Genomic DNA, 25948 nt, shown 5'->3' on the forward strand with positions numbered 1-25948 from the left:
TTAGGACCTTGAGTGTGGCTAGGAAACCAGATTGCATAGCGGAGAAGGTACGGTGGGATTCAAAATGGTCGGTGATCTGTTTGTTAACTTGGCTTTCGAAGACCTTAGAAAGGCAGGGTAGGATAGATATAGGTCTGTAACAGTTTTTCAGGGGAAAGTAATCGTATTACATTACTGAGTTTGGGTAATCCAAAAGTTACGTTGCTGATTACAATTTTGGACAGGTAACTAGTAACTGTAACGGATTACATTTAGAAAGTAGCCTACCCAACCTTAACACAGCATAGCCATAGGCCTATTTTTTTCTTCTTCCATTTCCACTTTTCAATTTAAATGACTGTGGTTCCATTACAGGAGAATGAGTTGTTTAGTAGCCCAAGTAAATTCAGAGTGTGGTAAATTACACAAATAAAGCAGAATACCATGTTAGCTGCTACTGTTTGGATATTGAAAATATTTTTTCATGACGCCTACTACAACCATTAGTGCGTTCATGTAGTTAAAGCGCGTGCTCCTTTGCGCCGCTCTGGTGAGAAACTATTTCAACAACCGTGCGCGGTCACGAGACCGGTGAGTACTTGGACGACAGTCGTCTCGTCTCCAGTACAACGCGAATGTGGAAACACTGTAGGTAAAGAGTGAAGGACTGTATAATTGGAGTGGAATCCCTTGTGGATTACGTCGCAGTAGCTACCTACAATATAAAAAGGACATTTCATCAAAGGTAAGTAGTGCGGATGTTTTACCGGGATGTACTCGAAAAACAACACCGATGCTAACGTTGTTACATAGCCATCTTCATAATAGCATGTTCAGCTAACTGTGTTAACGTTAGATAGCTACCGTTAGCTACTTCACGTCGTAAACTAGATATATCCTGGCTAACGTTAAATTATCTGGTAAACTATCTAACTAGATATGTGGATGGTTAAGTGATAATTCCGGTCACCACATCGGAGGCTTTGTTGTACCTACTGTAGCTAGGTCAGAATACCTAACTGATGTTGGCTAGCTACAGGATTCGGGTAGGCCGCGCTCTCTACTAAGCAACTAGCTAACGTTACAGTAACTGGCTAGTAAGATTGCTGGCTCCCATGTCGAGACAAAATTGTCTCAACTCATGCAATTTACGGAATTTGTCAGCTAACGTTAACTTTACCTAGTTTACACAGCAAGTGAACATTTTGCGGTTTTGTGAAGCAATGTTGGATAACTAGCTGCTAGCGGACATTGATTTGTTTATGTAGTAACGTTAGCTACGCTAACCGTTAGCGCATTCGTTTGCTATGGTGACGACATCGTCTCAGCAGATTTGTTCGCATAGTCTGGGCCTCCGTAGCTACCGAGTTGAATATACATACCTTGCAACTCTGCACTTTGCTAAAGCGCTGTCTTTGAATGTCAAACATGTCTGAAGTTAGGGATGTCGGTGCTACGCTGACATGAATGAGCCTGATTTGATTGTAGACTAGTTGTGCCAATCATATGTGTCAGGTTCTGCATCACCTCTGTCAACCTTTACTTTATATTCATACTCTCATGTTTCTCCATAAATCTTAAACTGATAATATAGCCTGTTTTCCTTTGAACATATCTCTATATTTTCAAAGGAAAACAGGCTATATTATCAGTTTTGTATATCATCATCTCTTGAAGAGCGTAGTCAGAACTACACATTTCTGATAATCACATGCAAAACAGTAGCGCAGATTTAGCATGATTTCAATAAGTAAATATTATGTCATTTCAGATACAGTAGGTGAGTGGAGCCTCACGATATCTCTCTCAAATGCCACGATTAATTTGATATTTGAGTGATATAAAAATCAACTATACCTGGAAAGTACGAGTGGTTTAGGTTCATTTCCCATCCTGTCAACATTGTTTTTAAGTGTTGAATCGGTGCTGACAGACATGATAGGCCACATTGATGGACCACATCAGATTGGATAGCTAGCTGATAACAGATCACGTCAATATGGCTAGTTAACAAGCTCACTTTCAGGGGATAAATTAGATGGCTATATCCAAATATTGTTTGATTTGCTTGCTATTTATAGTGGTGATGGCAGTAGTCCAACTGACAACTTTGACCAGAAGGAAGACTTGCTGAGGTCAAGCCCTTTCCAAAAGCCTAATCTCTGATGAAGCAAGCTAAATGACACCTTGTTTGCTTAGCTAGATAGGTTTCTGAAGTTACATGATCAGTTGATGTTTACTGATTGTGAAAAGCATGCAGTTGCTTGCTGTATAACTCTGAGATGGTTAAATGTGGAATAATGGTTCATGTGTAGTTCTTCTTACTATGCTCATCGAGGGGTGACGTTAAGACCAAATAGTTATAACCTTCATTTAACAATCCCTTGAATGGCACATAGTGTCAATGGGTTTTTAGCAGTATTTGGGGGGCAAGGAGAACCCCAGCTCTGCAAAAACCATTGACAACTACAAACCAAATCTAACTCTGTATTGATAATGGCCAAGTAAAATGGATGCGATCGAGGTCGACCAAAACAATGGAAATGCGTGGAGGAAAGATCCTGAATCTCCTCATGCTCCCCCAGCACAATTAACCAACCAACATGTAGGCTGTAGTTGAGGTAAAAATATAGTATAATGTTTGTATGACAGTCAACCCCAATACATGTTCATGTTGTCACCAATCAAGTTCATTACAGTTAGAAATTACTGACTACCACCACCTGATTTCTGTATGCTAGCTATGCTACCAACTTATACTAATGGGAGTTAGCATTTAGCAAGCATTTCTTCTAAATCAGAAAAGGGACGACTTCTAAATGTTATGCAGCCAACTATCCAAATCAGACATTAGTAATCACATTTTGGGCCTGTTACAATGCATCAATCATGACAGATTTGACGAATATCCACTTTGTTAGATCAGATTTGCTGAATGTGACAATGCGGTGTCCTGGCGGTCTGCATCTTACCTGGCTGCTGATTTTATTTTAAAATTAAGAAGGTAACTCGGGCTACTTTATCAAGTCCTACATGTCAACTAGCTACAGATTGTTACACCTGATAATGTGATTTAACCAAAAACAATTGGTATCCAATACTGGGCATTAAAGGATAGGTACTGTTTGGTGTAGCACAGACCATGTACTACCAACCTTAACTTGGTGATACGGTCTTCGTTCTCGACTCGGCCAAACATGTACACTACATGTTTGGCCACCTGCTTGTCGAACATCCCATTCCAAAATCATGGGCATTAAAATGGAGTTGGTCCCCCCCCTTTGTTATAACAGGCTCCACCCTTCTGGGAAGACTTTGCACTACATGTTGGAACATTTCTGCAAGGACAAGCATTAGTGGAGTCAGGCACTACTGTTGGGCGATTAGGCCTGGCTCACAGTCGTCCCAATTCATCCCAAAGGTGTTCGATGGGGTTGCGATCAGGGCTCTGTGCAGACCAGTCAAGTTCTTCCACACCATTCTTGACAAACCACTTCTGTATGGACCTCGCTTTGTGCACTGCCAGATGAAGAGTGATTCATCACTCCAGAGAACACGTTTCCACTTCTCCAGAGACCAATGGCGGCGAGCTTTACACCACTCCAGCCAACGCTTGGCATTGCACACAGTGATCTTAGGCTTTTGTGTGGCTGTTCTGCCATGGAAACCCATTTCATGACGCTCCAGACGAACAGTTCTTGTGCTGACATTGCTTCAAGAGTCAGTTTGGAACTGTAGTGAGTGTTGCATCCAAGGGAAGGCATATTTGATTTAAACATTTAAAAAAAAATGCAATTCAGCACTTCGCAGTCCGGTTCTGTGAGCTTGTGTGGCCTACCACGTCGTGGCTGAGCAGTTGTTGCTCCTTGACGTTTCCACAATAACAGTACTGACTGGGGCAGCTCTAGCAGGGCAGGAATGTGACGAACTGACTTGTTGGAAAGATGGCATTCTATGATGGTGCCATATTGAAAGTCACAGAACTCTTCAGTACAGGCTATTCTGCTGTCAATGTTTGTCTACGGAGATTGAGTGGCTGTGTGCTCAATTGTATACACCTGTCAGCAACGGGGGTGGCCGAAGTAGCCAAATCCACAAATTTGAATGGGTTTCCACATACCCTACATGGCCAAAAGTATCTTCTAAAATGTCCAGTTGAAGGTGGATCGTTTGTATAAAAAAAGCTACTTTATTGAATTCTATTTTTTGCTTTGACGTAATCCCAAAGTATGCATGTCGCCATCTTGTATTTTCACGTCTTCTCTCATTGATTGAGACAGGTGGGTCCACCCCAAAGTGTTGCATGTCTTGACACTGACCTATGTCGATCAGTGATAGAATATTTTAAATCGACAAGATGGCCGTGCCATGAAGAACCCTATTTTATTTTAGTAATGGCGCATTTTCTAAGTGAAAACAAACTACATGCAACGGGACACTGACATTTTAAGATGCATGTTTGGCTGAATCGAACGAATATGGTATCTCCAATACCGAGGTTTTGTATAGGCCAACCTGTATGCCCAGTAAGGGATACCAAAAATCTTTGGTTATATCACATTATCAGGTGTACATTCTGTAGCTACATGTCTATGTATTTCAAGAAAACTGGTTGTTCAAAGGAGCTGTTTGCAAATCGAGCTAGTGTAGGTAGGTATGTTGTGGTTTGTTGATAAACTACTTGCAGAATTGTTTCTGATTTCCTTAGGTCCTTGATTTTGGATGTAATTGTGCACTGCATCCATCTCATGTCCAATGTATCAACTACGACAGAGAACCGTTTCCTTGTGTAATGTTTGTGTGATTTAGTTAGCCAAAGCATAACCTTATTTTTAGGACTACTGTTTCAGGCATCTGTTGGTTGGAAACAATGCACCAAAAACTGCCAGTATTGATAGTGTCTTATGACTGGCCTGGGTTTAATAAATGAAATGGCTGACTGCCTGGTTCATGACTGTAGAGTAGCTTGTCCTGTTGCTCCCTGACTTGCTGGCAGCTGCACATGTATAGTGAATTGAACATAGTGACAGGTGGACAGCTGTCTCTAGCAGCAGGAGGTCCAGTTTGGTAACTCACTCACTGGCTCTCAAACAGTGAGGGAATTCTATATACTTTGAAAGTGCTCTGTCTGCCTCCTCTTTTAATTCTCTCTAAATCAGAATCCCCCCTCTCCTGCATCATAGATTGGCTTAATGAACATGCTACTGGATGTGTGTTTTGCAGAAGCGCGGGCTGGATGTTTGAAGGTGGGTGTTTCTTCCTTCAGATTCCAACCCTCAATGTAACTTTTCCATGGCAACACATGCTTCTGCTTATAATGCTCTTCTGCCCAGGGTGAGTTGGCTGCTTTGCCCAGGCTGCTCTTCTATACCAGGAAGTTGAGTGAATAAATACTCTGTTTCTGGGGTTGAGCAAACTTCTGTATATAGCAAACTATTATTATATTTTTGCGAAGGGGGTGTCACAAAGCAGGCTACTTTTTTTGCAGTCAAAATGTTACCGTAGCGCTATCTAAAACTGTGTTTGTGGGCGGCATAGTTTCCTGCCCTGTCAGTAAAACGATTAGTTCATTTGTGTTCTTGCTTCTAGATGAGTTATTTTTCCCTCTTGTGAGGTGAGGAGAGTTGTGTTGGTTTACTCTGCCATGGAAGGAGGTTTGCCTGTGCTTTCTTTGAGTAGGTGGAGTGGGTTGTCACTGCAGCTGTTTACATGGAAGGTGTGTTTCTATGGATGCATTCAAGAGTGAAAATAGGCTAGTCCACTCTGTCTGATCAGACTACTGCAATGCCTTTGTCAGTGTCTTTCACTTATTGTCAAGGTGTGTTCTTTGTGGTAGACCCATGGTACATTTCCACTGGGCTACCTGTTTTGCATCCTGCTGGCTGTGAGTTCTATGCATCCTGTCCTTTTTCCGGTGTCTACAGCTTGGATGTAGCCTAAATATTATGACACATTTAAGATGGAAATGCATGTGCCACTTCCCTCCCCTTTTAGTAATAAGCTTGACAAGGTTTTTAAAATTAATATTCTTTTAAACTAAGAGGTAGGCTATATCCAAATGACTATAAATGTGGATTTAATAGTCATTATACTGTAAGAACAACTGTAAGAGCTACCCTTTTGCCTGCTGTTTTGTGCTCTGCCTGGCACCTGACTCTTTGAGTAACCTTTTGTTCACCAGCCTGTTAAAGGATGCCAAAGAATATGCTCCTGCTTTTAGTAGTTAGAATTCCTCTGTCTGGCCTCCTGAGTGGCGCAGTGGTCTAAGGCACTGTATCGCTGTGACACTAGAGATCCTGGTTCGGAGTCCAGGCTCGACCGGGAGACCCACGGGGCGGTGCGCAATTGGCCCAGCGTTGTCTGGGTTAGGGGAGGGTTTGGCCGGCAGGGATGTTCTTGTCCCATCACGCACTAGCGACTCCTGTGGCGGGCCGGGCACAATGCATGCTGACACGGTCGCCAGGTGTACAGTGTTTCCTCTGACGCATTGGTGCGGCTGGCTTCCAGGTTGTTGTGTCACGGAGCAGTGCGGCTTGGCTGGGTCCTGTTTCGGAGGATGCCCGGCTCTCGACCTTCGCCTCTCCTGAGTCCGTACGGGAGTCGCAGCGATGGGACAAGACTGGTAGTTACAATTATATACCACAAAATGGGGGAGAAAAGGGGGGAAATGAAAAAAGGATGTCTGTCTGTACATTTTAGCAAGTACTCTTATCCAGAGCGACTTACATTCGTGCATTCATCTGACATTGTCTCACCTAGTAATCTTATCACAATCTAGCAAGTACATTACTTTCGAATGTTACTCAGGGAGGGAAGGGCAGTGAATGTGCTTTCTGCCTAGTCTATTGATAGTTTATTAGTATCGTTAGGTTGGTAATGAGGTCAGTATAGAATACATGGTAAAGTATTGTTGCTGTTCTAGCACTTAATGAGATTTTACGATATACCATCATACCTGTTGCTGAAACCTATTTTGACACATTTGGTCTAAGTTTGTCTGAATGATTGAGACCAATGGCCTCTATAATACCTGTACTTTAACTTCTAAGGATTGTTCTCAAAGACCGGGAATAATTTCATTGGAAGTCTATTTGGATTAGAAAAGATACAGTAGTAGCTTCAACGGTTACATTGCCACAATCCATGACTAGGGATGGCACAATTCCCGTAGAACTGTACCCGACCGACAGTTATGGGTGCAGACCATCATGAGAATAACATAACCGGCAGAACCATTTTTTGTGTGTGTGTTTGGAACGAACTGAAGACTGGATACCCAGGCATTTGTGCGGTTTGAGTCTGTTTCTGCTGTAACAGACTCTATAACGTGATCAAACTTTGTTGCTCCTTGCCTGAAACAAGCAAGGTGTTGTAGCAAATGAGTCTATAGTTGCCTGGGTAACATCCCCCTCCCTGCAGCAGTAGCACATGCATTCAGGAACAGAGGAGAAAATGGTTGGAACGGTGACTGGAACGGTGACTGCGGAAATGACCAATAAGTCATCCAAAATTCCATGACTGTCACTGCCCTGTCCATGCTCAGAGAGTGAGTGTGTGAGGTTATGAAGTATTTTTGGTATCAACTCTGAATATTGTGCTGTGCATTTGTAATGTATACTCTGACCTTTGTTTGTGATTAGGGTGTCTACTCCACTGTGAGGCTGTTTTTGGGACTGTGTCACTGAGTGGAAGTAAGGGTACTTGTGTGTTCTCCAGCTCGCAACTCTCTCCAGTTTCTTTGTCTCGTCTGCATGGTCAGGGGAAGGGAGGGAAGCAGGCAGGACTGTTAGCCCAGCTGGAGGTGGAGCTGCCAGAGCTGTAATCTGAGAAGGGCCCCACTCCCCAGAAAGAGGGTGGGGGAGAGCGTGAGCATGCGCTCTCCAGTCTGACATTGGACTCCTTAGCCTACAGGGAGCAGTGCAGGCGTCAGGCAAGTGGGACTGCTCTATGGTGCTCAGCCAGGACTGTCTGTTTCACCCCTAATACCTGCCTCTCGCCGCCTTCTCCACTGACTGACTGGATCACTCAGAAGATAGTGACCGAGCAGGGAGTGGTTACCTAGACTAGGGCTTTCAGCAGAAGAACACTGCCAGTGTTTCCTTAGCTTCCTCTTCAACGTGCTCCATTTCTTTCCCTGTCTCTCTGGCTGGGCTGCCTGCTTGCCACGGAGCTGGATATACTTGTGTAACATTCCTGGATTACAGCTACGTGTTATTTAAAAAAAGAAATATATATATTTATATATATATTTTTTATATATTTTTTAAATGTGTATGTATATATATATATTTTTTTAAATTTAAATTCTCTATTTGGGCCCCTCCTACCCGTGGCTCCTCCACCCTTCCTTGTGGCCTTTTCCTGGGCTGCACTTTAAAGAGGATTAAGACTCCAGCCTCCTGCCCTCTGCCGTGCTGGTGAAAGAAGTGCCTGAATCGGAGTCTCTGGCTCTGTTTGAGGCGTCCAGCCCGCCAAGGTGTCTGGCCCTGGACCCCCAGGCTCTGACTGCAGTAGTACATCTGTTTTCTGATGGGAGTTTAAGTAGAGACCTAGGGAGAGCGACGGGAAAGGATCTGCCTGCCCTCTGTTATGGGCTGTTTTTGTTCCTATGGAAAAACCGCGATGAAGAGTTCCCTCACACTCTCCCTATGTCGGGCAGAGCTAATCTTCAGCCCATGAACTCATGGAAGGGGGTGCTCAAGCTCTTCACATGCATAGCTTCTAGAACAACTGCCAACAAACCTAAAGGTAAAATGTCCTATTTGCACACTCGGTGGCTCATAAATATTGCTCTGCTCATTTTCTGTGAGAATGTCTGTTGGAATGTTTGCCCCCTTTCCCCTTGCGCCTCCTATACCCGAGGTGCAACTGTGGTGTCATAAATACCTACTGGTGTTCACTTCTGTCCAGTAATGACTTTGTTTTCTGCAAGGCACTGCAGGTCCTAAGAATGGCAGGGCATTTTTTTTATATACTTTGTATATGCAGGGGTGTGAGAGAGACTGGACATGAGTGGAGAACAAAGAATGGCATGTTTTGTTAAGTAGAAATGCTTTTGTTTTGCTGACCCTCTGTACAAACATACTGAACAATTGTCATGGTTGCCAACGTTGTCGTTGTCTCCCTCTGTTATGTTTTGGATGTTATGCTGCTTTTGAAGTGGTGTTCCTCTCCTCTGCAGCAGTGTGGAGGGCACATGCAGATGGCGTGTTTGATAGTAAACAGCAGCCAGAGTTTACAGAAAGGGGACAGGCAGAGACTCGCCGCCTCTACTAGGCCACGCTTACTCAAAGCCAGGCACCTACATGGAGGCAGCTGCTGATACACATGATAGTGTTTGTTTTGGGTTTAGCCTACATCTGCTAGATTCTGGTGCTCCTTACCGGCCGTCATCGTAGAGAAGTCATATTTTAACGAGGTAGTGACGTGAATTCATAGATTTACCCTACACAAAGACTACATGATTCAACAAATGTGCTAGACCGGAAGAAGTTTAAATGATAAAACAACCAATCTGACATGAGTTCTGTGCAGAGATTTGGATCCATATTAAGACTATATGCCATTTAGCAGAAGCTTTTATCCAATGTGGCTTACAGACTTGTGCATACATTATTCGTGCAGATGCTCCTGTGCATTGAACCCACTAGGTTGATTATGATTTTAACGCCAATACCGATTTATTGGAGGATCAAAAAAAGTCGATGCCGATTTAAAATTAAAAACAATTTTAATTAAAAAATAAAATAAAAACATTAAATTTTTTGTAATGACCATTCCAACAATACTGAATGAACACTTTTAACTTGATATAATACATCAATAAAATCTATTTAGCCTCTAATAAATAATGAAACCTGTTTAAATAATGCAAACACAAAGTGTTGGAGAAAGTAAAAGTGCAATATGTGCCATGTAAAAAAGCTAACGTTTAAGTTTCTTGCTCAGAACATATGAAAGCTGGTGGTTCCTTTTTAACATGAGTCTTCAATATTCCCAGGTAAGAAGTTTTAGGTTGTAGTTATTATAGGAATTATAGGACTATTTCTCTCTATACGATTTGTATTTCATATACCTTTTGACTATTGGATGTTCTTATAGGTACTTTAGTATTGCCAGTGTAACAGTATAGCTTCCATCCCTCTCCTCGCTGCTACCTGGGCTCGAACCAGGAACACATCGACAACAGACACCATCGAAGTAGCGTTACCCATGCAGAGCAAGGGGAACAACTACTCCAAGTCTCAGAGCGAGTGAGGTTTCAAAAGCTATTAGCGCGCACCCCGTTAACTAGCTAGCCATTTCACATCGGTTACACCAGCCTAATCTCGGGAGTTGATAGGCTTGAAGCACAATGAAGAGTTTCTGGCAAAACGCACGGAAGTGCTGTTTGAATGAATGCTTACTAGCCTGCTGGTGCCTACCATCGCTCAGTCGGACTGCTCTATAAAATCAGACTTAATTATAACATAATAACACACAGAAATACGAGCCTTTGGTCATTAACCTCTTAACTCCACCCGACACGCAGGCGTCCCATCTAGCCATCTGGAAATGCAAATGTGCTACGCTAAATGCTAATAGCACTCGTTAAAACTCAAACGTTCATTAAAACACACATGCAGCGTACTGAATTAAAGCTACACTCGTTGTGAATCCAGCCAACAAGTCAGATTTTTAAAATGCTTTTCGGCGACAGCATGAGAAGCTATCTGATAGCATGCAACACCCCGAAATACCCGAAGGGGACGTAAACAAAATAATTAGCATAGCCGGCGCTACACAACTCAGAAATAAAATATAAAACATTCATTACTTTTGACGATCTTCTTTGTTGGCACTCCTAGATGTCCCATAAACATCACTATTGGGTCTTTTTTTTTCGATTAAATCGGTCCATATATACCCTAAATATTGATCTATGAAAAGTGTGTGATACAGGAAAAAAGACCGTTTTAAAACGCAACGTCATTTTTTAAAAGTAAAAAAGTCGACGATAAACTTTCACAAAACACTACGAAATACTTTTGTAATCCAACTTTAGGTATTAGTAAACGTTAATAATCTATCAAATTGATCACGAGGCGATGTGTATTCAATAGCTCCACGTCTTGAACTCATGGTCGAAAATTTCTCATCAAAAACATCCTGTCGGAGACCGGAAGGAATGGGCTCTCTCTTACTCGTTTGACCAAGAAACAAAGCCCAGGCAATTGACAAGACTGGCGACATCGTGTGGAAGCTGTAGGACTTGCAATCTCAGCCCCATGTAATTTGGTTTCCCATAAACGATACATGCAAGTGGCGCATTGATACTTTTTCCAGTTTTCAGTGATCAGTTTTTCTTGCGCGTTTCGATGAAACACAGGCTCTGTTATAGTCACAGCCGTGATTTAACCAGTTTTAAAAACGTCAGTGTTTTCTATCCATACATACTAATCATATGCATATACTATATTCCTGGCATGAGTAGCAGGACGCTGAAATGAAATGATCATTTCAAAAACAAAACATTTATTCTTTCAGTGAAATATAAACAGTTCGGTACCTTATCTAACGCGTGCCTTCCATCAGTCTAAATATTCCAGTTACATTGCACAACCTTCAATGTTATGTCATAATTACATAAAATTCTGGCAAATTAGTTCGCAATGAGCCAGGCTGCCCAAACTGTTGCATATACCCTGACTGCGTGCAATGAACGCAAGAGAAGTGACACAATTTCACATGGTTAATATTGCCTGCTAACCTGGATTTATTTTAGCTAAATATGCAGATTTAAAAATATATACTTCTGTGTATTGATTTTAAGAAAGGCATTGATGTTTATGGCTAGGTACACGTTGGAGCATCGCGAATGTGCATCGCATCGATTATATGCAACGCAGGACACGCTAGATAAACTAGTAATACCATCAACCATGTGTAGTTATCACTAGTGATTATGATTGATTTGTTTTTTTAATAAGATGAGTTTAATGCTAGCTAGCAACTTGGCTTCTTACTGCATTCACGTAACAGGCAGTCCTCGTGAGGTAGGTGGTTAGAGCGTTGGACTAGTTAACCGTAAGGTTGCAAGATTGAATCCCTGGGCTGACAAGGTAAAACATCCATGTATCTCATACCATTTTAAAGCTATTCTCGTTAATCCCACCAGTGTCGGATTTCAAATATGCTTTACAGCAAAAGCACCACACACGATTGTTAGGTCACCACATAGCCACAGAAAATCACAGCCATTTTTTTTCCAGCTAAAGAGAGGAGTTAAAATTAATCACTAACCTTTGATCTTCATCAGATGACACTAATAGGACATCATGTCACACAATGCATGTATTATCTTTTGATTGATAAAGTTCATATTTATCAAAATATGAGTTTACATTGGCGCGTTACATTCACTAGTTCCAAAAACATCCAGAGATTTTGCATAGCCACATCATTCAACAGAAATACTCATCATAAATGTAGATGATAATACAAGTTATACACATGGAATTATAGATATACCTCTCCTTAATGCAACCGCTGTGTCTGATTTTTTAAAAAACTTTACGGAATAAGCCAGCCATGCAATAATCTGAGACGGCGCTCAGAACATAAACAAGAACATAAACAAATGACACAAATATTCCCTTACCTTTGATCTACATCAGAAAGCACTCCAGGAATCCCGGGTCCACAATAAATGTTTGTTTTGTTCAAAAATGCCTGTTATTTATGTCCAAATACCTTCTTTTGTTAGTGCGTTTGGTATACATATCCAAACGCTCATTCTGGTCAGCGTTATATCAGACAACTTCAAAAAAGTTACATTACCGGTCGAAGAAACATTTCAAACTAAGTACAGAATCGATCATTAGGATGTTTTTAACATATAGCTTCAATAAAGTTCCAACCGGAGTACTCCTTCTGGTCTTCGTGAGCAATGGAACGCAAGTGACTGCCATGAGGAATAAGCATGATCAAAAAATGGCTGACTGCCAGACACCTGACTGATTCTGCTATCATTCGCTCCCACAACACCATAGTCAACCATCAATAGAAATTATGAGACATCTAGTGGAACCCCTAGGCAGTGCAACATCATTAATATCTCAAGGGGATTTCATTGGGGACTGGTGAATACATACAATGCTCAGATTTTACTTCCTGTTTTGATTTCAACTCAGGATTTTGCCTGCCATGTGAGTTCTGTTTATATTCAGACATCATTCAAACAGTTTTAGGAACTTCAGTGTTTTCTATCCAATACTGATTATAATATGCATATATTAGCAACTGAGACTGAGGAGCAGGCCGTTTACTTTAGGCACCGTATTCATCCAAGCTACTCAATACTGCCCCCTACCCCCCCCCCAGCCATAAGAAGTTAATCGGTCGACCTCTAGAACCCACTGTCCTGGCATTGCAAGCGCCACACTCTACCAACTGAGCGACAGAGGACCACAATCAAAACCTCAATCAGTGGACTGATTTCGTCAAATATTTCCATGTTAGTGTCAGTCAGGATGTAGCCAGTTGTTGTAATGTGATAGTAGGCCTAAAGGTTGTGCTGAGAACAGACTGAAGAGGGAAATCGATGCTCCATGTAATGTACTTTGCATTAGTAGTGTTAACCCATTGCATGATGGAAGCAGTGGGTTTCCAGTGGAATGTGAGGCCAAGAGCGCTCAGTATTGGCACTCTAGCTAATATGGCTCTAGCCATTACATTTTTGTTTCCACAACTCACTAACACTTAATTTGTATCTGTGCTGTTTGGGGAGGCCTGAGTCAGTCCCCAACACATGTCCACCTTCATACTATAGCTAGAACTGTTGACTATGACCAGCCCTGAATGGTCACCCTGCAGAGAACAGAAGGTGGGCATATGGGCCTTTACAGAACTCTGAGACTGCAGTGGTGTTGATTGATGTGTTTCTATGGCTACCTCAGCTCCATTTGACTTACTTTTTAAGAATTGTTTTTACTCCACTAGTTAACCTCTCTTCTCTCTCCCCTTTCAGAGTTACCCATTTTTCAAGAGAAGAAGAAAGCCTTATTTGGGAATCTTATGGACGAAGGCAAGCAACATTTTCTTTCTTGTGTGTTTGTCTGTGTCCATGTTTGGGTTAACCCAGGGGAAGCAGCTTGTTTGATAAAGCAGAGGAGGTGTTTGGAGGATTGTAGAGGTCATCTAATGAAGGTTCAGTGAGTGTGATTGGTAAATGGAGGAGAGGTCATCACCCTGAGCTGGTTTAGTAATCAACTCCTCTCCATCTGGAGGGACATATTGAGCATCTCGTCCTCGTGTGCCATTCACCCCAGCTTCACGGGTCGGGAGGAGAGAGTCCTAACACAGCCTAATCCCAACCTACTGTCTGTACCTCCCTCTTGTTTGATTGCCGCACAATTTCTCACATGTGCCTGACCAGAACCTGCCCCCCTCCTAAACGTAGTTCCTACTACATATGAACATAAATAAGAAATTCAAATATGGTGGAATGCTTGACCCATCTCTTGAAGTGATTCAGGTACAACCGCTTGTGTGTCCTGTGTAAAGACATGACCTCCACTAGCACCACAAGTCAGCCCATCCTACAACAAAGAACACGGTGGACACAAACACTTCTGACTGCGCATCTAGTCCTACCAGAGGTCTAGTAGCTAGCCTGCTCTCCTCTTAAGATACCATGTGTACTGCTCGTTTCAGCAAAAATCATTCTGCCCTCTTAACCATTAGCATGAGAAAAGCATGATAACTATGTCAAATGGTTCTTTAGACGTTATGTTTAATGAGGCACAAGACCTGGTTGTTTCAAGTGTTCATTGAGCCCTAAAGTCTTGGGATAATTTCCACTATTTATGGTGAACGTGCTTTGTTCTGATCTCTGCAGTGGCCTCCGCTCAGCTGCTCTTACTCTGGCCTGTACGCCCTAGTTCTAAATCATGAATGTCTATCCTCTTCCTCAGTAGGAGAAATACTCATGCAGCCGGTTCCTCCAATGGGAATCACTGCAGGCACACCAATGTGCGCACTCTCAGAGCAGTGTTGTTTATGCTCATTATGGCACCAGTCCCATGGGTGTCTGCATTAGTGTTGCACGGTATATCAAAATTTGGTTATTTTTCCGATACTAGAACATGAAATATGGTTCGCTACTAGAATTAGTTTATTTTGATACTTCTGTCAAATGTGTCGCACGGGTCAAGCCTGTGTATCAGCGCAGCCGAATTATTGCTAACCTGCACTGGGAGTCTGGGTTAACACTTGAATAATGATTGCAACATGGCATGTAGACATTTTGAAACAGCTTTCTTATACTGTTCGCAAAACAATGTCCATACACGCTAAAACACTTTACAACGCAAGAAGATACCGGTAGCTTCCAGCTTTGTAGGCAAACTTCCTTTGCTGGCTGACAGCTAAAGCTAACCTCAGTTCACTGCCCTAGTACTTTGTGACAATGTGCAAACCATAATGTGAAATATGCTGTTAGCCACCAAAAACGTTCATTCACTTATTCTGTCTCTCTCATGTCTCTCCCGAAGGCTGCTGCATCATGGGGGACGACATGTTTACTGTTGCCTTGTCATTTGTAGTCACACAAAATCAGCCAAACAAGCTCAACTCAATGCATGCACACTCCTTAAAGTAAATATTCATTCACCTGTATTGTAGATGGGCCCAGGTTGTTTTTTGATTTACCTAATTTATGGTTGGCCACCCTTGATAGCCTGTAAAATATTGCAACATTAAAATTACAGCCAAATACTTTATACGCAATGATTCCCTCTAGGGATCTAAGTTAAGGTCGTCCCTAGAACAATAAAAACAATATATACGTTCAAAACAGATAGCAGAGCCAAAATTCATACAACCACTGCACATAAAAAAAAAGCAATGAGGCTGATGCAACCGAGCAGACCCTTTAGCTTAATGTTGATAGTTTTATTTCTTCATATTATAAAGCTCTACAATGTGCTGCACATGTTCCAAAATGCCATTATTGAGAACATCGGTCTCAAAAGTCCACTGCATGCGTGAGTGTTTTCATTTGACCGAGATGAAAAATATCCCTTAGAAATTAAGAGCGTGGGGAGATCAAAAGATGCATCACCTAGCATGGGTTACTAATGACTGACATTAATACTAGTCTTTGGCAGCTGGGCAATAAAATAACTTTGATTTTTAAAATAAATAGACAATGAAGAAATTACTGGTTACAATGGGATAATAATTGCTTGCAAAATAATTACCTCAACAGTTCTATGGTTGTATTTTGGCTACTTTGAAATTACAAATGTCCAAGTTTTAAACAAGTATAGATAAATAAATAGCTCCCAAATGATGACCGCCTCTGCTCAGATTCAAGGTGATTGCTGTGTGGTGCGCAACAGGCACTGTCCTTAACTCTCCGGTCTTGTGACTATTTAATCTGAACGTACCGTGCCTCGAGTCGGCTATGTTGCCAGAATCTGACCTTTTTAGATGTCAATGTTAATTATCCTTCATTGTATTTGACTGGTGTAAAAAGTAATTTATATATAAAAATGTAATGATACTGAACTCAAGATGCCCAATGATTGAACAGAGTATTTTATGGGCTGGATCAAGTACCATTCTGTGACTGGCTAATATGGCTTTTTTTGTGATACTAAACCTGGGATCAGTATCGAAGTCAAAATTCTGGTATTGTGACAACACTAGTCTGCATCCAGCCAGACACTGTGGGAGGCAGTACAGACTCTGGGACGAGGGAGTAAAATAGAGGCTGCTGATGCCAAAGCCTCCTGGAGACAGATTGAAGAGCTGTCTGCATCTCCCTTTTCCCCGTTGCTCTAGAGCACATCACTGCCTTCATCCAGGCTGCAGCAACCCACACACACACACAGGCAGATACTGTTACCGTCACTGCAGACTATTCCTACTAAAGTGCTCACTCACTCACGCCCACACACATACTAAACCTCACACACTTATAGCCCAGACAGCAGCCACCAAGTGCAACTGTTCCATTTCAACAAGCTGCTTTCTCAGCACCCACACAGCTCTTGTTTTAGCCCTGCTCGTCTTGGCTTTGCCCTGTTGTGTTCTGTGCTAATTTGGTCCACAGATGTTGCTTGTGTGTCCAGAGCAGCTTGCAAAGAGGCCCATCAATAGGTGGAGCTTTATCCAAGCAGATGTGGTCACAGGCAGCCTTAATGACACCTACAGTTTAAGTCGGAAGTTTACATACACCTTAGCCAAATGCATTTAAACTAAGTTTTTCACAATTCCTGACATTCAATCCTAGTCAAATAAATCCCTGTCTTAGGTCAGTTAGGATCACCACGTTATTTTAAGAATGTGAAATGTCAGAATAATAGTAGAGAATTATTTATTTATTTCATCACGTTCCCAGTGGGTCAGAAGTTTACATACACTCAATGAGTATTTGGTAGCGTTGCCTTTTAATCCCACCGCAGTGTCCGATTTCAAAAAGGCTTTACAGCGAAAGCAAACCAAACGATTATGTTAGGTCAGAGCCAAGTCACAGAAAAACAGCCATTTTTCCAGCCGAAGAGTAGTCACAAAAAGCAGAAAGAGAAATGAATCCCTTACCTTTGATCTTCATCAATGATACTCATAGGACTTCATGTTACACAATACATGTATGTTTTGTTCGATAAAGTTCATATTTATATCAAAAGATCTGTTTACATTGGTGCGTTACGTTCAGTAGTTCCAAAACATCTAGTGATTTTGCAAAGAGCCACATCAATTTACAGTAATACTCATTGATAAGATTGATAAAAGATACAACTATTATGCACGGAATAATAGAATAATAAATAGATACACTTCTCCTTAATGCAACCGCTGTGTCAGATTTTTTAAAAACTTTACGGAAAAAGCACACCATGCTATAATCTGAATACAGCGCTCAGAGACCAAAACAACCCAAACCGATATCCGCAATGTGTAGTCAACAGAAGTCAGAAATAGCATTATATATATTCACTTACCTTTGATCTTCATCAGAATGTACTCCCAGGAATCCCAGTTCCACAATAAATGTTTGTTTTGTTCGATAATGTCCAAATACCTCCTTTTTGTTCGCGCGTTTAGCCCAGTATTCCAAATTCATGATGCGCGATCAAGTCAAAGTTCCGTTACAGTCCGTAGAACCATGTCAAACAATGTATAGAATCAATCTTTAGGATGTTTTTAACAAATCTTCAATGATGTTCCAACCGGAGAATTCCTTTTGTCTTCAGAAATGCAATGGAACTCAAGCTAACTCTCACGTGAACGTGCGTCACCAGCTCGTGGCTCTCTGGCAGACCTCTGACTCATTCCCTTCTCATTTGCCCCCACCTCACAGTAGAAGCATCAAACAAGGTTCTAAAGACTGTTGACATCTAGTGGAAGCCCTAGGAAGTGCAATTTGACCCCATAGACACTGTATTCGATAGGCCAAGATTTGAAAAAACTACAAACCTCAGATTTCCCACTTCCAGGTTGGATTCTTTCTCAGGTTTTTGCCTGCCATGTGAGTTCTGTTACACTCAGACATCATTCAAACAGTTTTAGAAACTTCAGAGTGTTTTCTATCCAATAATAATATGCATATATTAGCAACTGGGCCTGAGAAGCAGACGGTTTACTCTGGGCACCTTATTCATCCAAGCTACTCAATACTGCCCCCAGCCCAAATAAGTTAAATTGTTTAACTTGGGTCAAAAATTTTGGGTAGCCTTCCACAAGCTTCCCACAATAAGTTGGGTGAATTTTGGCCCAATCCTCCTGACAGAGCTGGTGTAACTCAGTCAGGTTTGTAGGCTTCCTTGCTCGCACATGCTTTTTCAGTTCTGCACACACACTTTCTATAGGCTTGAGGTCAGGGCTTTGTGATGGCCACTCCAATATCTTGACTTTGTTGTCCTTAATCCATTTTGCCACAACTTTGGAAGTATGTTTGGGGTCAATGTCCATTTGGAAGACCCATTTGCGACCGAACTTTAACTTCTTGACTGATGTCTGGATGTTGCTTCAATATATCCCCATCATTTTCTTTGCTCGTGATGCCATCTATTTTGTGAAGTGCACCAGACCCTCCTGCAGCAAAGTGCCCCCACAACATGCTGCCACCCCCATGCTTCACGGTTTGGAAGGTGTTCTCCGGCTTGCAAACCTCCCCCCTTTTTCCTCCAAAACGTAACGATGGTCATTATGGCCAAACAGTTCTATTTTTTTTTCATCAGACCAGAGGACATTTCTCCAAAAAGTACGATCTTTGTTCCCAAGTGCAGTTGCAAACCGTAGTCTGGCTTTATGGCAGTTTTGGAGCAGTGGCTTCTTCCTTGCTGAGCTGACTTTCAGGTTATGTCGATATAGGACTTGTTTCACTGTGGATATAGGTACTTTTGTACCCGTTTACTCCAGCATCTTCACACGGTCCTTTTGCTGTTGTTCTGGGATTGATTTGCACTTTTTGCACCAAAGTATGTTCATCTCTAGGAGACAGAACGCATCTCATTCCTGAGCGGTATGGCGGCTGTGTCGTCCCATGGTGTTTATACTTGCATGCTATTGTTTGTACAGATGAACATGGTACCTTCAGGGGTTTGGAAATTGCTTCCAAGGATGAATCAGACTTGTGGAGGTCGACAATTTTGTTTCCGGGGTCTTGGCTGATTTCTTTTGATTTTCCCATGATGTCAAGCAAAATGGGCATTGAGTTTGAAGGTAGGCCTTGAAATACATCCACAGGTACACCTACCATTGACTCAAATGATGTCAATTAGCCTAACAGAAGCTTCTAAAGCCATAACATCATTTTCTGGAAAATTCCAAGCTGTTTAAAGGCAGTCAACTTAGTGTATGTAAACTTATGACCCACTGGAATTGTGATACAGTGAAATAATCTGTCTGTAAACAATTGTTGGGAAAAATGAATTGTCATGCACAAAGTAGATGTCCTAACCAACTTGCCAAAACTCGTTTTAACAAGACTTTTGTGGAGTGGTTGAAAAACCCGTTTTAATGACTCAAACGTAAGTGTATGTAAATGTCCAACTTCAAACTGTACATGCACAGCTCTGCTGCCCAGTCTACCCCCTCTCTCTGCTTCCCAGCAGTCATTTCCCTCCATTTCACATGTATTTTTTTTGTCTGGAGCACAGTGCCTCATGGCTGTCTTCCTGCCTGTCTCTGAGCTGTGCTGTGGGTTATATAAAGCAGCAGGGCCAGGGGTGGGTCACACCCAGCTCCTGCCAGGCCCAGGGAAAATCCAGCCCTCCCTCCACTCGGCGGGCCGAGTCCATCCACAAAGGCCTCAACCGCAGCCTGTTACCATGGGAACAACTGACAGGAAGCAAACTAGTGCTCTGCTCTCGCATCCATCCTAGTCCACATTGCTGTATGGAGTCTTAAAAAAAAATAATTATGCAACCATGAATCTGTGTTGCTCTCCCGTGCCAAAAATAGCATCCAAGCTCCGTGCTTGCCCTTCGCTGGTCAGGCTTTATAGACAGATGGGCATATCACAGAACCTCTAGGCTGACCCTCAGCGAGAGGAAGGGAAAGGCCAATCAGTGTATAGGGCTGCCTGCCTGGACGTCCCACTCAGCCCACTGTACTGGGGCTGTGCAAAGAGGAACATGCCATTCTCTCTCTGGTTGTCAACAGAGAACATCGAAAGGCCCCTTGACTTTTTCAACATTTTGAGTTACGTTACAGCCTTATTCTAAAATTGATTAGAGTATGTTTTTTTAGAAAACAGGTTTTTAGAGATGTTTGCAAATGTATAAATATAGAAATACCTTATTTACATAATTATTCAGACCCTTTGCTATGAGACTTGAAATTGAGCCCAGATGAATCCTGTTTCCATTGAGCATCCTTGATGTTTCTACAACTTAATTGGAGTCCACCCATGGTAAATTCAATTGATTGTACATGATTTGGAAAGGCACACACCTGTCTATAGAGGTTGACCGATTTTTATGATTTTTTTCCCCACGCCGATACCGATTTATTTGAGGACCAAAAAAGCTCATAACGATTAATCGGATTATATTTTTTTATTTGTGATAATTACAATTACAACAATACTAAATTAACACTTATTTTAACTTAATATAAAACATCAATAATCTATTTAGCCTAAAATAAATAATGAAACTTGTTCAATTTGGTTTAAATAATGCAAAAACAAAGTGTTGGAGAAGAAAGTCATATGTGCCATGTAAAAAAAAGCTAACGTTTGAGTTCCTTGCTCAGAACATGAGAACATATGAAAGTTGGTGGTTCCTTTTAACATGAGACTTCAATATTCCAAGGTAAGAGGTTTTAGGTTGTCGTTAATATAGTATTTATAGGACTATTTTTCTCTCTACCATTTGTATTTCGTATACCTTTGACTATTGGATGTTCTTATAGGCACTATAGTATTGCCAGTGTAACAGTATAGCTTCCGTCTCCCCCCTCGCCCCTACCTGGGCTCGAACCAGGAACACATCGACAAGAGCCACACTCAAAGCATCGTTACCCATCGCTCCACAGAAGCCGCGGCCCTTGCAGCGCAAGGGGAATAACTACTCCAAATCTAAAAGCGAGTGACGTTTGAAACAGTATTAGCGCACACCCAGCTAACTAGCTAGCCATTTCACATTGGTTACACCAGCCATTAGGCTGATAGGCTTGAAGTCATAAACACCGCTGTGCTTGCGAAGAGCGGCTGGCAAAACCTACGAAAGTGCTGTTTGAATGAATGATTATGGGCCTGCTGCTTTACCCATCATTTCGAAAACAAAACGTTTATTATTTCAGTGAAATACGGAAACGTTCGGTGTTTTATCTAACGGGTGGCATCCATAAGTCTAAATATTCCAGTTACATTGCACAACCTTCAATGTTATGTCAAAATTCTGGCAAATTAGTTCGCAATGAGCCAGGCAGCCCAAACTGTTGCATATACCCTGACTCTGCATGCAATGAACGCAAGAGAAATTACACAATTTCACCTGGTTAATATTGCCTGCTCAACTGGATCAGTAGTTATAACTAGTGATTTATGATTGCTAGTTTTTTTTTTAAAGATTAGTTTAATGCTTGCTAGCAATTTACCTTGGCTTCTACTGAATTTGAGTAACAGGCAGGCTACTCGTGGAGTGCAATGGTTAGAGCGTTGGACTAGTTAACTGTGCGGTTGCAAGATTGGGTCCCCTGAGCTGACAAGGTGAAAATCTGTCCCTGAACAAGGCAGTTAACCCACAGTTCCTAGGCAGTCATTGAAAATAAGAATGTGTTCTTACTAGACTTGCCTAGTTAAATGAAAGGTATAAAAATGTTTTTTAAATATATTTTTTAAATCGGAAATCGGCGCCCAAAAATACAGATTTCCGATTGTTATGAAAACTTGAAATCGACCCTAATTAATCGGCCGACCTCTAGTCTATATAATGGTCCCTATAGTTGACAGTGCATGTCAGAGCAAAAACCGCCGGCTAAACTGAGCAATCGAGGAGAGGGGCCATGGTCAGGGAGGTGACCAAGAGCCCGATGGTCACTCTGACAGAGCTCCAGAGTTCCTCTGTGGAGATGGGAGAACCTGTTTTTTCAGTAGCAGGGACTGGGAGACTAGTCAGGGTAAAGGGAAAAATAAACTGAGCTAAGTACAGAGATCCTTGATGAAAACCTGTAATACTTTCTGAAGGTGTTTCAACAAAGTACTGAGTAAAGGGTCTGCATACTTATGTCAAATGTTTTTATTTATACATTAGCAAACATTTCTAAATCTATTTTTGCTTTGTCATTATGGGGTGTTGTGGGTAGATTGAGGTGGAAAACGATTTACTCCATTTTAGAATAAGGCTGTAACATAACAAAATGTGAGAAAGATGAGGTCTGAATACTTTGTCTGCTGCATGTACATTATGTACTCTTCTTTTTAGACTCCTTTGCACTGAGTAACTATTTTTACCCTACCCGCTCTTCCTGTATGAATAGAAGGCAGTTGCCAGTAAACTACCGGCACACATGAACAGTAAAAAAACAAAGTAAAGCATTCTGTTAGTCTTTCCAAGATACTAGACCCCTCAAATTCAAATCTGGACCTTGAAGCCAGTTCCACTGCATGAAACCAGGTACTGAGTTTTAGACCTGGCACACCAGGTGGGTGCAATTTAATTATCAGGTAGAACAGAAAAGCAGCAGTTGTCTGGACCTCGTATGGTCAGAGTTCCTGTACTAGATCGTTGTTTTACACACACTTCCATTCCGTTTGAGGTTGTTACATGATATTCTTCAGAACATATAGCCCACATGACCTTTGCATGTGAATGAACCATGACTATTGTTTTAAGAATCTGTGATTGGTCAAGCCTCATGGAAACCATTATGTTTTCCTCACTACATTCACCTATTCTCCTGTCTCCACACCAAATGTATAGTTAATTTATTATCCCGTTGTGTCTAACCCGTGTTCTCCCTGTTTCTCTACAGAAATGAGTCGCCAGACCGCCACAGCGCTGCCCACAGGAACCTCCAAGTGCGCCCCCTCCCAGCGCGTCCCCACCTTGTCCGGCACTACGGCCTCTAACAGCGACCTGGCCAGCCTGTTTGAGTGCCCTGTCTGCTTCGACTATGTGTTGCCCCCCATCCTGCAGTGCCAGAGCGGCCACCTGGTGTGCAGCAACTGCCGGCCCAAGCTCACCTGCTGCCCCACCTGCCGGGGCCCGCTGGGCTCCATCAGGAACCTGGCCATGGAGAAGGTGGCCAACTCTGTGCTCTTCCCCTGCAAGTATGCGTCGTCGGGCTGTGAGGTGACGCTGCCCCACACAGACAAGGCAGAGCACGAGGAGCTGTGTGAGTTCCGGCCATACTCCTGCCCCTGCCCAGGGGCCTCCTGTAAGTGGCAGGGCTCGTTGGACGCGGTCATGCCCCACCTCATGCACCAGCACAAATCCATCACCACGCTGCAGGGCGAGGACATCGTGTTCCTTGCCACAGACATTAACCTGCCTGGGGCAGTGGACTGGGTCATGATGCAGTCCTGCTTCGGTTTCCACTTCATGCTGGTCCTGGAGAAGCAGGAGAAGTACGACGGTCACCAGCAGTTCTTTGCCATTGTGCAGCTGATCGGCACGCGGAAGCAGGCAGAAAACTTTGCCTACCGCCTGGAGCTCAACGGGCACCGGCGACGGCTCACCTGGGAGGCCACGCCCCGCTCCATCCATGAGGGCATCGCCACTGCCATTATGAACAGCGACTGCCTAGTGTTTGACACCTCCATCGCGCAGCTGTTCGCTGAGAACGGAAACCTGGGCATCAACGTCACCATATCCATGTGCTGAGGACTGTCAAGTGGACAGCCACTAACACACACACACTTTCTCTCTCACACTCTATCACACACACATACTCGGACACATTTCAGACACTACAGGACACCTGAAGTTGTACCTGGGGGGTTTGGAGGGGGGCAAGATCTTTCCCAGGGAACCTGTTGTCTTCGAACAATGTGATTTAGAATGTTCAGATCGGTTAGATGGAACTCTATCCCTGGGATTCAATTTGAAGCTTCATTACAATATTAGTTCTATAACTAAAGTAAAGGTATCCTTTTTTTTACCTTAATGTTATGAGAATAATCCAGCCCCTTGAACCCAGAGCACACACTTCAACAGGTGGGCTCAGTTTGCAGTGGGAAGCTGGCAGAAGGGGCTCAGGGGATGGTAGGAGGAGTCAATTTGAGGGAGGATGGGGAATAAAAACAACTTATTTTTTGAAGATGTTGCATTTTTCAGCTTAGTCAAAGTGAAACTAACTTCTTTCGGTTCATTATTGTTTTGGTTTTTAGTTCTGTCCCCCCCCCATTGGATGAGAAGAGAAGGTCCTGATATTGTGTGCACAGACATTGGCTGAGACGAAGCTAGTTTGTTCTCTCTCTGGAGTCTAACAGTTTTAGCCTAAACCACTGAATATCTGACCAGGAATGGGGACAATTTCTACAGTTATATTATTATTATTATTCAATGGAGATTTATCATTATCATTTTTTTGTAAGGACTTTTAATGAAAAAGGCTGTAACCTTGTGGCTAATCTTCAGTGTTTGTAGATAAATTGTGTCGTTCTTTCGAAGACTTCAATGTATTTTATTTTGTAAGTTAGATTTCTCTTTGTTTTGTCAGTCCTTGTCTACATTCTGTTTGAGGAGTGGGTGACGCAAAGCCAAACATCTCTGGATACGTAGAACTATTGCTGGTCCCATCATTATTTTGTTTTATTTTGTCATTAAATAAATCTATCTTTTTCATACCTTGTGCAATTTCCCCTTTCCCTGTGATTTTTCTCTTGGCCAGGGTTTAACTATGGGTTGGGACCCAAAGTGCTCCCTGGGCATGTGGGAGGTGGGCCCTGAGTTAGGACAAGACATCTATAGTCACACACTTTCCTCTTAATTTGGGTAATGGGAGGACAGTATCATTGTAGCACTCGACCTGCTATAGGCAACAACATTTCTTGGCAGGGGTTTACTCCAACCACACACTTATCCCTCCCATCTTACCACGTTATCCTTGTCCAATGGCTTTACCCGTGTAAAAAAAAGAAAAATGGGGAGGGGGAATGGTAACTTCAGTGTGAACTTTGACGAACGCCAAATAAAGTATGTATAAAAGATAATGGATATTTTTTTTTTAAAAGATCATCTTTGAGAACTAAAAGCTAGACAGTCATGTAGAACCTAAAAATTATGCATTTTTGTCATAGCGTGGGGCCCCATTGATGGTTTTTGTTACTCACTCAGCATAAGAACATGGCATAACCCATAGCATAAATTTGGCTTTTATACTGCACATTTTCTCTCCACCCATGACCAAATGTGTGTAATTGCAAGAAATTACCTTTTTAAAATTCTGTAGCCAAGAGGGCTTCCAAAATCGTAGGTTGGTATCTGCACAAATGGCCACGCCCACCACCTAAGGCCCATTTTGATCC

The 25948-nt window shown here is 42.3% G+C and overlaps 1 protein-coding gene across 3 annotated transcripts; it reads left to right on the plus strand.

Annotated features, from left to right (window-relative positions):
* Nucleotides 1-521: 521 nt before the first annotated feature.
* On the plus strand, nt 522-25272 carry siah1 (siah E3 ubiquitin protein ligase 1). Of its 3 annotated transcripts, none has more exons than XM_035790955.2 (3): nt 523-724; nt 13988-14044; nt 23452-25272. In XM_035790955.2, the coding sequence occupies exons 2-3, from the start codon at nt 14035-14037 to the stop codon at nt 24300-24302; spliced, it is 861 nt and encodes a 286-aa protein (XP_035646848.1). In that variant the 5' UTR covers nt 523-724; nt 13988-14034; the 3' UTR covers nt 24303-25272. The 3 variants fall into 3 exon arrangements, with proteins under 3 accessions (XP_035646849.1, XP_035646848.1, XP_035646847.1); XM_035790954.2 differs by lacking the exon at nt 523-724 and adding an exon at nt 7901-8727; XM_035790956.2 differs by lacking the exon at nt 13988-14044 and having other exon boundaries at nt 522-724.
* The last annotated feature ends 676 nt before the right edge of the window (nt 25273-25948 follow it).

Source organism: Oncorhynchus keta, chromosome 17 (assembly GCF_023373465.1).
Source record: "Oncorhynchus keta strain PuntledgeMale-10-30-2019 chromosome 17, Oket_V2, whole genome shotgun sequence".
Taxonomy (NCBI): Eukaryota; Metazoa; Chordata; class Actinopteri; order Salmoniformes; family Salmonidae; genus Oncorhynchus; species Oncorhynchus keta.